General features: G+C 40.0%; 1 protein-coding gene across 3 annotated transcripts in view; it reads right to left on the bottom strand.

Moving 5' to 3' along the window:
- Positions 1–649: 649 nt before the first annotated feature.
- The window catches only part of FHIP2A (FHF complex subunit HOOK interacting protein 2A), a 41,665-nt gene continuing 28,945 nt past the window's right edge, over positions 650–13,369 (bottom strand). Inside the window, exons 14-18 of one of the 3 annotated variants that reach the window (XR_010610972.1) lie at positions 11,637–11,780; positions 8,116–8,256; positions 6,912–7,015; positions 3,489–6,825; positions 650–2,713 (exon numbers count right to left, since the gene is read on the bottom strand). Coding sequence is in view for 2 of the 3 variants with exons in the window: in XM_065672323.1 (XP_065528395.1) it covers positions 6,720–6,825; positions 6,912–7,015; positions 8,116–8,256; positions 11,637–11,780 (495 nt within the window). In the remaining variant the exon portion in view is untranslated. The other 2 variants (XM_065672323.1, XM_065672324.1) reach the window with 2 other exon arrangements.

Raw genomic sequence — 13,369 nt, 5'->3', positions numbered from 1 at the left:
AATTAGGCTCTGTAATTCCTTCAGTCTGGTGCTTAAGGCTTTCCAATCCTTTTTATTGGGAATTGATTCCTCTAACCCTACACCATAATGTAACTATGCTAAACTTGGTTACCTCTGTTCCCTCCTCTTAAATCGGTTTAGTATCTTGCTGTTTTCTGCAGAACTTCCTGTAGTTTTGTAACAGACGTTATTACTCAGCACAGTGACTTACATCTTTGGCTGCATTGTCTCTCAAAACTGGAAACGGGATACCATGTGCCTTGAAAGATATAACACAGATGTCTCATTTCTGCTGTCCTCAGTGCAAATTACTACAGGGGGTTTGCACTAACCACCCTGGGCTCCCTGTAGAGAATACCCTTCTTCTCAACAGCTGTGATTTCAGACAACTGCTCACTTCAGAATGTAATTCACCTTTTCTGAACATGAAGGTGATTAAAGAGGAATACATTTATCTCCATGTTCCTACAGCCTAGCACTGTAACAGGGTCCTTCCCTTCACGTGTTTCCGTATGTTTCAGTATGTAAAATCTTTTACCAGAGGGAGAGGACACCATACAAACCCCTACTGAATTATGCTGCCATAGAGCAGAAAGGCAAAGCCAACAAGATGCATCTACTCCATCAATGTTACAAGACACTGACAAAGTTATCAGTTCCACAGGGCTATTCCAGCAGATTTTATGCCACCAGTAGCATTTGCTGCAATAACCAGCAGGAATTTAATGAAATATAGTTCAGAATATAGATACAATAGTAGCAAGGGTAATTTAAATAGCCTGGAGAGGTACCACGTCACAAGATACATCTTTTTATCCTCAGGGATCTGACTCCAAAGGAAATGCCAAAAATCAGCCCAAACTTGTACAATTTCACTTTTCACACTTCAACTTCCTTTTTGGCATTCCCAGGAAGCTTGTGACACCTGAAAACGTTAATCCGCCATATGCTTCACTCAATTCCTAAATTACTCTTCAGTTTCCTCTCTCATCCTTCAAATGGAACCTCGGCTGATAAAGGATGCGTCAGGAACATATGGGTTTAGGCTGAAAGGGCTCATACAAGTTGTGACACATTCACTTCTCTGAGCATTAATCCACTTTAATCCAATCAGATCATACACCAAACTCTCAAAATCCTTGCGGCTTTGACAGCACCCGTTCCGGTAAAATTTAAAGGTTAACAAATTCAGTAGATCCTGCACTATTGGTATCAACACTGTGAGCTCTGAGGGAGAATGTAAAATGAGTTAAAGAAATAGAGACCACACACACTGGTAATACTCCAGGCTTTTCCCAACAGGATGTAGAACCCAAAAGTCTTGCTTCAGAATGCAAGTGCTGTAAGATTACCATAATTCAATAACCCAGTCATTTCAAGGATATCAAAGAGGAAGATACAAGAAGATATAAAATGTGCAATTTTGATACCACTTCCTCCCTGCTTGAGGAAGCAAAGTGTCCCTCAATCTCTAAATGCCTCATGCAGGCACAGCAAATAAATGATCTGGGGTAGGAGATGACAATCTCCAAGACCCACGAGGATGGGGGAAAGCTATTAAAAAAGCTGTCGAGTGCATCATCTTGCTGTAGCACTCTCCTTGTAAGAGATGCAAGAGCACTTGCAGCTGTTAAATACTGAGGAGAAACAGCTTAACATCCAAGTGTATCCCTCAGAGGGGATCCTACAGAGAGACAAGAGCTTTTAAAGGCAGATGAAAACCTGAAGGACACCTAAAGTAGATGAGATACTAAGAAAAAAATACCCCAAACCATTTAAAATATATAAAAATGTGTACAAACCCTGACGTATAAAAGCCTTCCTCCATACCCTGAAGGAAGAAACAATGCTTACTCACGTACATGCCATTTGTACCCAATTCAATAAACTAATGTTGTGACTGATGCACTCTGTACTCAAATGCAATAGAAAACCAAGGTCTTGACCAGCTGCAGTCTTGAAAGATATGAGGGCTCTTGGGAAGAGCAGACGTTAGTCTGTGTTCGGGATGATTCCATCTAGGCCATTTCCCTTAGCACTGAATTTTCATGGGCAAGGGTTTGCTGATTCACTTTGAGCCCTGCACAGCACAGCACAGGAAACAGGGTTAACACAGAATCACAGAATCCCAAGGGTTGGAAGGGACCTCAAAAGATCATCTAGTCCAACCCCCCCGCAAGAGCAGGGTAACCTACAGTACATCACACAGGAACTTGTCCAGGCGGGCCTTGAATATCTCCAGTGTAGGAGACTCCACAACCCCCCTGGGCAACCTGTTCCAGTGCTCTGTCACTCTTACAGTAAAGAAGTTCTTCCTGATGTTAACGTGGAACTTCCTATGCTCCAGTTTATACCCATTGCCCCTTGTCCTATCCCCCCCCCAGAAGATGCTGCAGTTACAGCCTCAGAATAAATGAAAAGGCTTCAGGATCAAATGCATGTTGTAAGATGTTAAAACATTTTCTGTCTCAAGGTCATCCATACAAAACCTATTATGGATTCTGTAATAATAGAAGCAGTCGCTTCATGGAAATGCATTTATTATAAGATCCCTTTTAATCCTCCATGCCTTTTTTTAGCACAAAAAGTTGGATTTTTATCATCAGCTCTTTTATAAACTTGCTATCGTACGTCTGGTAATGCTGCTGTTTCAGCAATTCCTCCTTGGAAATCCCATGCCTGCGAAACCTCGGCAACACGGGCAGTAAGTGACCTACACAAAGTTTAATAGAAAAATTTTACTGAATATCCTCTGTTTAATGTAAACAAGGCAGGAGGCATAACAAGGAGTATATATTTCATATAGTTACACTATTTTACAGGGCACAGAAAGCATCGGAGATCATGGTTTGAAAATCCAGGATGAGACACAACATCAGATATGGATTTCCCATGTAGCCCCAAGTCTCTTACGTCCTCCTTCCATTTTACCTGGCACTTTGCTTTAGTTAATATTTCTTTTAGCAGGACAAATAGCAGGAATAAAATGCCACCTGTGAAATTACACAGCAGGCTATGGTAGAAATTACCATGCATTTACAAAGCCAAAGCCATGATTACTTGTGCCCTGTAAAATCGAGTGCGACAACTTTTACACTAATCATAGTGTAAGCAAGCTCAGGATTCTGGTCCTTTTTTTTATATATATATGTATATGTATATATATACATAGGTGATGTACAACCAGACTCAAGCTGTGGTTCAAGTCACAGCTCTTATATTGCACAGACAAATACATAGTAAGAACATTACACAGACAGGATCTGAATACCGGGAATATTACAGTCATATGAGGAACTAAGGACAAACTTGTTCTACCAGAGCTAGTACATGGCTTATTACAAAATTTCCTGTATCAGAGTCTAAATCAAACACATACTGTAAATGGAAAAAAGAAGTAAAAAATGTATCTATTTACACACATGTGCATCAGGATTAAAATGTGGTTTAGATCTGCTTTTTGAAAGATAAAATTACTCTAGTATTACCTCTCAAGTATTTCAGTCTAATACTAGCGGCCATATTCTCTAAGGTGATAAGCACTTGCATTTCCCACTGACAGCTGGAGGATCTGCATATGATGTGGATTTCAGGCCATGTATCTTCTCAGGTGTCCACCTCTGGGTAATAAATAACCACATACAAACACACGTACACAGAAAGGAAACAGGCACCTCAATGACATGCATAGATTGGAAAGGTGAAAACATGGACCTGGACTAACTTCTAACCTTCTGTTTTTAAAGAAAGTGCATGAAAAATATCACACAAAAAACCCACAATGAAATGAGTTCCATCCCTTAAAGAAAATTAAATCACTTTTACAAAAATAAAGGTCACTGTCACGGTAGTTCAGGGTCTGTAGGCAGCACTCACAAAAGCAGTTTAGGCTAAAGCAACCTGAAGGATTGCTTTGCTTCTATCAGGATAGATCCAGGTCTTATAAATTCAGCACTGAATAAGATTTGGTTTGCAAGAACATTGCCAATATTGCTGGAGACTGAACAATTATATCCTGAATGAGTGCTTATACTTACATCTACTTATTTTCCTCATGGACAAGCTTGAAGGAATTGTGCTTGCAGCTCCATAGGCTGTTCTGCATTAAAATGCCACAGAGGTTGCAGCAGCCCTTCCAGAGACTGACTGATACAATTCCTCACAGTGCAATGAGCTTAGGTATCAGTGAAAACAATAAGTACAACAAAAGAGGTGATGTTAATGCTTTCTTTTGAGATCAGACATCTCTTGAATGGCTTTATAAATTGTTATATTACTTGGAATGCTCTTGCAAGTCCTGTTTAACATTTTTCTCACTTTCTAGTAAGATAATATTACTAGTAGTATTATCACTTCCAGTTGCACTGAAATTGGGACATTATAAATATTTTGGAACATACACTTGTAAGAAAATAAACAATGAAAATAAAAAATTTGAGGAAGAAGTAATTAAGCTCAAGCCAAACCAACAAAGACCCAAATTCAGTAAAGCATCAGCACCTGTACCCAACAGCTTAACTTTGTTCATGTAAAAAACTGCGATTTACCAGTCAAATTCTGAAATGAAGCTTTAGTTTAACTGCTTTTCTGAATTGGGACCTTATTTATAACAAAAGCATGTATTAAATATCACTGCAGAGACACATGTTCTAAACTATGGGTTGGGTATGTTACACTAACAAAGCTTCTAATATGGACTGACTGCAATAGACATCACTAAAAATCATTTGCTACTTTCAAGGTATGTTTCTGAAAGACCAAAAATGAGAAAAATGTCATCTTTTTAAACTTTATCCTACAATGCTATTTGAACCTGAAAACACTTTGGGGCTAAACTCAGAGAAAAAGAAAAGTTGAGGAATTAAAACAAGTTTGAGTTTGCCACATAAATGCAACACATTGCACACAAACCTCCCAGTTTAGGGAGCCACTGAATACAGGTTTCACCTGCTAAGATGCTTCCCCAGTTCCAGAACGGCTCTTCCCAGCTGAACCTTTACTGTAAGCTTTTACAGCAGGGCCTTCTACATCGTTGCGACAAAAACAGATGTAGCCCATTAACTGTGACACTGCTGTTATTAACCTGCAAACTTGAAAGTCCTCTCAACAACCAGGCTCCATAAATATTAAAACCCAAGACCTCAAAGGCATAGATGGATTCAGAGCAGAATCTGATTCTAGGTACAGTCATGTAAATCCAGAGAAATTCTAATGACTGAGTGAATCAGTCCATATTTGCATATGAGCAATCACATCTGAAAGGGGCACCAACTGTGCCAACAGGGTAGTAGGAAAGATAAAGGTAGGAAGACAGTGTAAACACAAGGAGCTAAACTCTACTTTACCCGCCTACACTGTCGTGTTCATAGGAGGGGAAAGAGGTACTACACACTTGTGCAGAGTGGGACAGGTCTCCAATCCAAGCCCCACAGTGTGACTTGAAGGTTAAAGCACTTGAAGGTTAAAGAACCTGACGGTGCACATGTGGCAGTGAGCTGCAAGAACTGCCTGAAGCACAGGCTGCCGTCATGCTAGAGACAGAAGCAAAGCACACTGAGGTCTGAATGGCCCTCTGCCTGAAGTGCAAATACCTGCCCTGGCTGGTAGTATTCATAATGAAACAGATTCACTGAGAGACATCTCTGCATCCCAACATTATGGAAAGCAGGAGAATATTTTGGTCCTGTACATGGTATCAACCGAATTGGCATCAGTGAATCTTTCGCTGGGTGCTACTGCGATGGTTAGATAAGCAGTAAAAACACTGCTAAAAAGCATGAATGCTTATGCTGCCAATTTTCAAGGCACAAAAGATTCTTAAACCAATTCAGACTAAATACCAATTCACAAGAAATCAAAAATACTGTTTCAGCAACAACTTCTAATGACCTATAATTAACTTCCCTGTAAAGGTGACATAAGTCAAGCAACTACAATTCACATGTCAAAACCTAAAGCAAATATAGTTACACAGACAACCTGAAGAGCAATCACATGGAATGACAGAGGCAAACATGCTAGAAACATGTACGCTTCAGATATATTTGTTAGAGATGTGATGCTGAATCAGGATTAATTCCGTTAGTATTGATTTTATACTGATATATCTCTTGGATTAATCCACTGGGGAAAGAGGCTCAGAGTTGTCTTTAGGGTTCACCAGAACAAAAATAATTTCTCATTAATATATCCTACTGTATATGGATTGGTAGGGTTCTTTTAACCTTTTCATTTTCAATAATATACATTGCATCTATAGCTGTGATTTCCTTCCAACTGAAAAGAAAAAGAATTAAGAGATAAAAATGTTACAAAATTAATTTGCTTTTAAAAGTAATATGGTCACAAAAGTGAATTGGTGCACGTGAGCCCCAGAACATACAAAAGACCCAATTCTCTAAACATCGTTGTTACAACAGAATAACCAAGGTCTCATGTCTGTGGTTCTCCATGCAGCTTTTGCAGCTCTTCACATAGTGGCTAGAAATGCAGTATACTGGTTTCTCCCCAAACTCCTTCAGTCGTATTCTAGGTCCATTTGAATCCCTCTCTCTTGCAAAGTCAACATCTGGTGAAAGCAACTTGTCTTGCCATTCTGCCAAATGTCAACTGACACCCTGCCAGGAGGCACCACCTCTTCTTATCGGGGTGTTGTCAATAGTCTTGTCGACTGAAACAAGCTAGGTGGTTTTACAAGCCTGGCTGCTCATCAAGGCTGCTTATGGTGTAGATGAGGCATGATACTTCACAAATGCAATTGCTGCCAGCTCTTTGCAGAACTCTTCCAGCACAATCACGCCCTCTAGTAACGTCATGTGGTCAATGCTGAGGAAGAAAAAACAGCAGAGAATCAAGATTCCAACCCAAAAAACCCAGCCATGGCTCTTGGAGAATATGCAATGTTTACTCACATGGGCCCTTCTGGCTCCAAGCCCAGCAGGCGTTTTCTGACCAGCAGAAGTTTGGGAGTGAAATCCGGGATGCGCTGGATTCTAACCATGAGGTCCCCAACGACCTGTAAAGCACAATTCCATCAACACACAAAGTTAACGCCTTTGCAGAGTGTCTGGCAGCAGGGTTAAATGAACCTTCAATGCCCAGAATGCAGCCTCACTTCAGCATCCTCACAAAACAACATGCCCCAAAAAGAGGGGGTGGGGGGTGGGGGGGGTGGGTGCAGAAAGTAGAAATGCCGAAGGACAGGAACTCCTGAGCCTTACCTGCCGTAGCTACAAATGGTATTACTTATTTTAATTAATGATTAATTTGTCTTAGTAAACGCTGACACAGGCAATTGATGAGAAAATTCTCAGATTTAGGGAAAGCACAAGAGGAGAGAGTGAAGATTCTATTTTGAAATGGGGAGGGCTGCAGGGGAAAAAGGGAGCTAAGCCCTCTGTAAGTATTGGGAAAGCATCATTAACAGGCTCCAGACCAGCTTAATAACAGCTGGTGCGTGGGACAGGCGAAGGATCTCTGACTGAGGAGACTGCAGTGTGACAGGCACTCAGCCAGCACTTCGAGGATGCAGGTCTGGCAGGAAGAGATGGAATCAGAAAGTGAAAAGAAGGGGATTTTGATAAATCCAGGACATCGCTGTCAAGAACAATCTTTATCATAGAAAATAATAAAGAGGATGAGCAGAGATATTCATCCAAGCACAGGATATTCAGGAGTGTCATTTGCTTGTGTGTGTAGTATCAAAACCATCTCTTTCCCCTCCAGGTGCAAACCTGTACTTGGCCTGTTCCCAAAGCACTACTCTATGCTGCCTGCAAGTGACAACAATGTGACCTAATCCAGTTTAAAGCAACATCATTGCCAGGGGGGATACTCTGCACAATGAAGCTAAGCAAACAATTCTGAAGACATAGAATCACAGAATGGTTTGGGTTGGAAAAGACCTTAAGATCATCCAGTTCCAATACCCCTGACATGAGAAATATTCCAATGCTTTTGGTAGAAAGTCCAATACCTTGATTCAAATCAAGAACACAAATATCTACTTCCAGTGCCGACTTAAACTATCCAGCAACTACTATCACTAAGCACAAAGCTAATAAATACATCAGTGCTGTAGAGCCATATGTAGGTATTAACTGTGTGTTTACTCACCCTGACAATAACTGAGAAGAGAGACCTGCAGCCAGAAGCTAGGTTTACATAGGGATCCAAAAGGTATTCATGGATATGAGGATGGGGAAACAAGGCCAGTTTGGACAACACTGAAGTAACTTGTAAATTTACATCATAGGGCTGCAATAAAACAGGAAAACACAGAGCTCAGTTATTTTCATGCTGGCTTCTTTTCATGCAGCCAGTGTTTGTTTAACTACTAGAACCTTATATAAAGGGTTATGAATAAAGATCAAAAAACAGATTAGAAGTCAGGCCCAAACCCTCTGCTTTCTACAATAAGAATGATGTGAATATGACAGTTTGATATTAGATGTTATTATCTGTTTAATTGCTAGAATCACTTGAAGCTTTTGCACACTTGTTTACTTCACGATAAAGCCTTTTCCTGTAAAACATTTCTTCAGCTCAGTAGCTAAACAAACAGCAAAGAATCAGCCTAGATTAAACATCTGCTTGCTTCTCCTGGAAAATACACTGTGAAGTATATAAGCTCAGGAAATGAGAGAGACAAATCGGTATTTACAGCTAATATGGCATTTCTCTTCCTCTACTTTCTTTTGTCTTCAAAAGAACCATTGTAGAAAGCCCAGTCATCTTGTGGCAGCATGCTATGGGAGATGAGACAGACTTAGACTGGGAAGGTAGCATGGAATTCTAACTCCTTTCCCCAAATCAACCAAATGGAAGAGGCAACACTGTCGGATGCCGGAAGACACTCATCAGTCATACGGAAAAAAACCAGTACCTAACTTTCTAGGAAAATAAACAGAGTGCCTGGCTTACAGAATTTACCACTCCAGTGAGAACCTAATTTCCATAAAAGCAAGTATTTTCACCATGGCTTCTTTAGTTCCAAGTACTTTTTTCCATCTTTGATTTTCTCATCACAGTGAAAAGAGGTTGACATTTCAATTCAGCTCAACTCTGAAAACTAGTGGCATTTCCTTCCATCTATTCAGTGGTGGAACAGACTATGCTGACAAGAGATGGACAGACATTCCCTTGGTACACCCCTATGCCAGTCTGAAGATGTTACCAAACACACATAGTTTAATTTAACCTTGTTGATTTTACCTGAGTCAGATTACAGGGCCCTCATTCAATCTCTCTGACTGCATATTGGCAGTAACATCCTCAGTGGCACAATCACATCTAGGAGAGGATGATTTCATGGCCTCAAATTATCATCTTTATGCTCCCAAGTTAGCATCCTATTGCAGAATCAGAGAACAGGTTCTTCCCTTCCAAACTCTGTAAGGTTTGGAAGAATTCAGCTTCAGATTAGGACAGATATATTTAGATATGTCTAGATGTTTAAGCTCTCATTAGCCTACTCAACAGAGACCTTGATAACACTTGCCTACACACCAGCACCTCATGCAATCTCAGATGCTCAGGAGTATCTGCTGGTCTCTTGGCAGTTCCAACAGAGGGTGGATACTGTGAGATCCATGTTATAACCAGGAGCCTATGGGAATATCTTGGGCATCACAAAAATGGCAACAGATAGCTCAGTTCAGGTACCCAAGTCAAGCCTTCAGACAAAGAAGTCAAGGAAGCTGAAAGAGACACCTACATGCTCTTCAGTCTAAAAGCTCCAGAGCCTCCCAGAGCTGTTCTGGCAGAACTTCCACTGACTAGATGTGGGCACATAACTAATACCTAGGTTCCTTATTCCTCATTCATTACCACACACTGCTGCATTGCAATGGGAGTTGTCTTATAGATCTTTTGAAGTGAAAGTACCTATTTCTCCCAGTCAGTGGCAGTTATTTCTGTACTTGATATTCAAGCAATACATTCATCCCAACCTTCTAACAAGTGAAGCTTTCAGACCCTGTCCCAGAGATGTTACAGGTAAAAGAGATCACTACATTTTGAGTTACTGTGGAAAACTTACTCTGTAGACAGAAACACAAATTCCTTCCAAAAATCCATTCTACTGCCTACCTAGCTGAAATGAAGAAGGTCTTTAGAGCTGTCTCAGTCAGTCAATTCATTAGGAAGCTTTGAAGCCATGAGCATTATCTGGTGTTCACAAGCAGAGAGGGAAAACAAGTAGTAACACGCGCTGCACTGTTCAGACAGATTGCTGTTGCGATTTGAACTAATTGAGAGCGTTAAGGAAAGCTGCTTCTTCTCATGGAGCTTTTATTTCTGCCCATATGTCAGTAGACTCAGTAAGGCAGCTTTATTATCAGGTAACATGCTAAAAAATATATAACTAAAAAGGTTAAAACCAGCAAAATTTGCAGTTCAGGGAATTCTTACAAACTTCTTAGGAAATAATCACTTCCATGGAAATGTGGAATACTAACAGGAGGAAGAAGGTACTATCTGGCAGATGGGGTAGTGGATTTGAACAGCCTTGAAACAAGTTACTTCACCATCTTCTGTCAGAAACTAAGTTAATGATACCTACCACCTCTGCAAAGTTTTCTGGTAACTACTGAGAAAACCTGGTAATACCACAAGAACAACCTATAGAGTTCTAACAAAGAAAAAGAGACATCGAACACAAGCTGTTAGTAGCACTGTGTCCCAAACTAAAGGCTTTTCAACATTTTTCACTTCGGACATTAGCACCCATTATATTAGAATAGTCATTGACAGGATCCAGGTCTTGCTGTTTTGTATTTTCCCTATGTGATTTATGTGTTTCACCGTTAATAACCCCTAGGAATTTCAGGGGCTTCGTATGATACAGTAAGAATTCACCCCTTCTGATTCAAGCAGTATATTTTAATTCACCTGGTGTCAAGAACCATTTTTGACACCACAGATCGTACCATTTTGCTTGACTAACCCAAATGTGTGTCATGCTGACAGGTAGTATATCAAACTGGGGACTGTGCTTCCATGCCAGATGCTACTTTTGTTGTAATCATACAAATCTGACACTACAGAAGCTATAGAAAGTAAAGATCTTTCAAGTTGCAACTTCTGTGTCATTGCTCAGATAAGGTTTTCATATCCATGAGGCTTGTTTTTCCTATGAGCTGGTGATGACCAGTCTTCATGACTCCAATCTATAACCATTTCAGCTAGTCAAGCGTGCAGAACATATTTACTGGAAACAAAATCCAGAAAATATACAACATAGGAATGGAAGTATTTGACTTTCTTTTCTCACTTCTGAATTGTGAAAGTTGGTACTCTCAAACATCCTTCTCCCCTAAACACTCACAGAGCTTACCTAGAGGCTACTACTGGTTTCCTGACCTGTCTCTTATTTCTGGTCAATGAAACGTCTGGTACCAAAAATGTGGCTAACAAAGATAAGAAGAGTTTTTGTTCACTACTAGTAAATTGACAATACTGATCACTACAGCATCCTGCAATCTACAGAGACCTGCATCAAGGACATGGGACATTACACAATAATATGATGATGTAATAGATACTGCAGTAGTGAAACTTCATGGGACCTTATGGTGATTGCCCCTTAGCAGTGATGGAAGTATCAGAAATTGAATTAATAACCTGCTTTTCCTTACCTGGTCAAGAATTCTGCCCATTCTTTCAAACAGGACTTTCAAAAAGTGTCCTTCAAAAAATGATGCTTCTAAATTGCACTTTTCCAAAGGTCTGGGAGATCCAGGCCACTCCCACCGTAAACAGATGACACAATAATCCCGGAACTAGAAAAATATAGCGAGGAAAACAGACTTAAGCCTCCAGGGAAATCATTTCATTTCCTTTTAATAGTCCATACACCTTAAAACCTTAATCTGCAGCTAAATGATAAATGTAAGCTCAAAAAGAAGTCATTCTAAAGTAAACATTGACAGTTTCTATGCAGGCACCTCATTTTCTTCTTGACATTCATGCTGTTAGGGTAGTTTCAGAAACAATGAGTGGAGAACAGAGCTCTCAAAAAGCAGCTGGGGCCCAAACACAAAGCAAAGCCAACAATACACAGGGTTCCTCTAAAGCAGGAACTACATTCATATACATTCTTGTTGACATTACGTTACCACACTTTCACTGAATTACATGTAGCTTATCATGCTATCCAGTCTATATTGCTCCCTAATTCCCAGGACACGAAAGGCTACAGATGAAAAGTACTTCAGGGGTTCTTCTTCCCTCTGTTTCCAATCACCCACAACCATCTTTCCGAATGTCTGTCTCTGATTTGCTATGGGCTGCCTGATGTCTCACTTTCAAGGAATTACACCTTGAAAGGAGCACAGGTCATAGCAGTGAAAATAAGGAACACAGGAATAAACAGTAGCAGAAGAGAGACAAAACAGACTCAGCAATTCTTCACTGCTTACAGCTTACCTACTTGTGCAGGCTCCCAGGAATAGAAATATGGAAGCAGAACAGCTATTTGGATGTAATAACAGCAATAGGCAGGGCTATTCTTAGGGGGGGAATATTTTATGAATAGCCATAGCATTGTCAGGAAGTGACAGAAAGCAATTCTGTTCTCTAATAACTCCCAGAATACTCTTTTTCCCAAGACATGAAAGAAATACAAAGATGATATGCGTTTTCTAGCATCCAAGAATAGAACATAGGGGAATTTTACATCAACCTTTTACTTATTCTCCCTTTCTTTTCAGGGGAGACCATAGATAAAACAATATCATAAATAGAGAAGTCCAAGCTTCCCTTCTTAAACTGCTGATACCATAATCCAGGGGTTATGGAACTTTTGAATTACCTACTAACATAGTTCCCTCAATTACTCCACTCCTTTGCATAAATTTTTCTATTCTAGAAGATTCATAGGGCTCCAATAAACTGCAAATAGACAGTGACTGTCTTCTACCCAAGGAAACTTTAGATTATGTTGGTAAAAACAAACCCCACATTTATTTCCAACCAGTCAATCATAAAGCTTTCCCTACCTACCAAAACTCCCAACTTCAAACCTGAATGCCTTAGGCTGCACATTCCCTGTGATGAGCCTTTATTTTTAAAGTCCCAGATTGCATAACTCCTATGCAGCATTTTAATTTCCCTTTAGTCCTTTCAAACAGCTTGGCAGGCAATTCTCCAAGAGAATGCAGATAAATGCAAAAGCAAATTAAGAATCTATCTGCAGCTCAGATTTTCTCTCAGTGTGTTTGTTATATGAATATTAATGCATTTAATGTCATCCATTATTCCCACTAGAGTAATACAAGGTGGATTCACCATCAAAAGATCTCTCCAGGTAAGTCTTCATTAGAAACTAAAAATTGAAGTTTCACATCTTCCATTACCAAAGATGCATTTA

This window comes from Lathamus discolor, chromosome 3 (assembly GCF_037157495.1).
Source record: "Lathamus discolor isolate bLatDis1 chromosome 3, bLatDis1.hap1, whole genome shotgun sequence".
Taxonomy (NCBI): Eukaryota; Metazoa; Chordata; class Aves; order Psittaciformes; family Psittacidae; genus Lathamus; species Lathamus discolor.
This window is presented reverse-complemented; position numbering and strand designations above follow the sequence as displayed.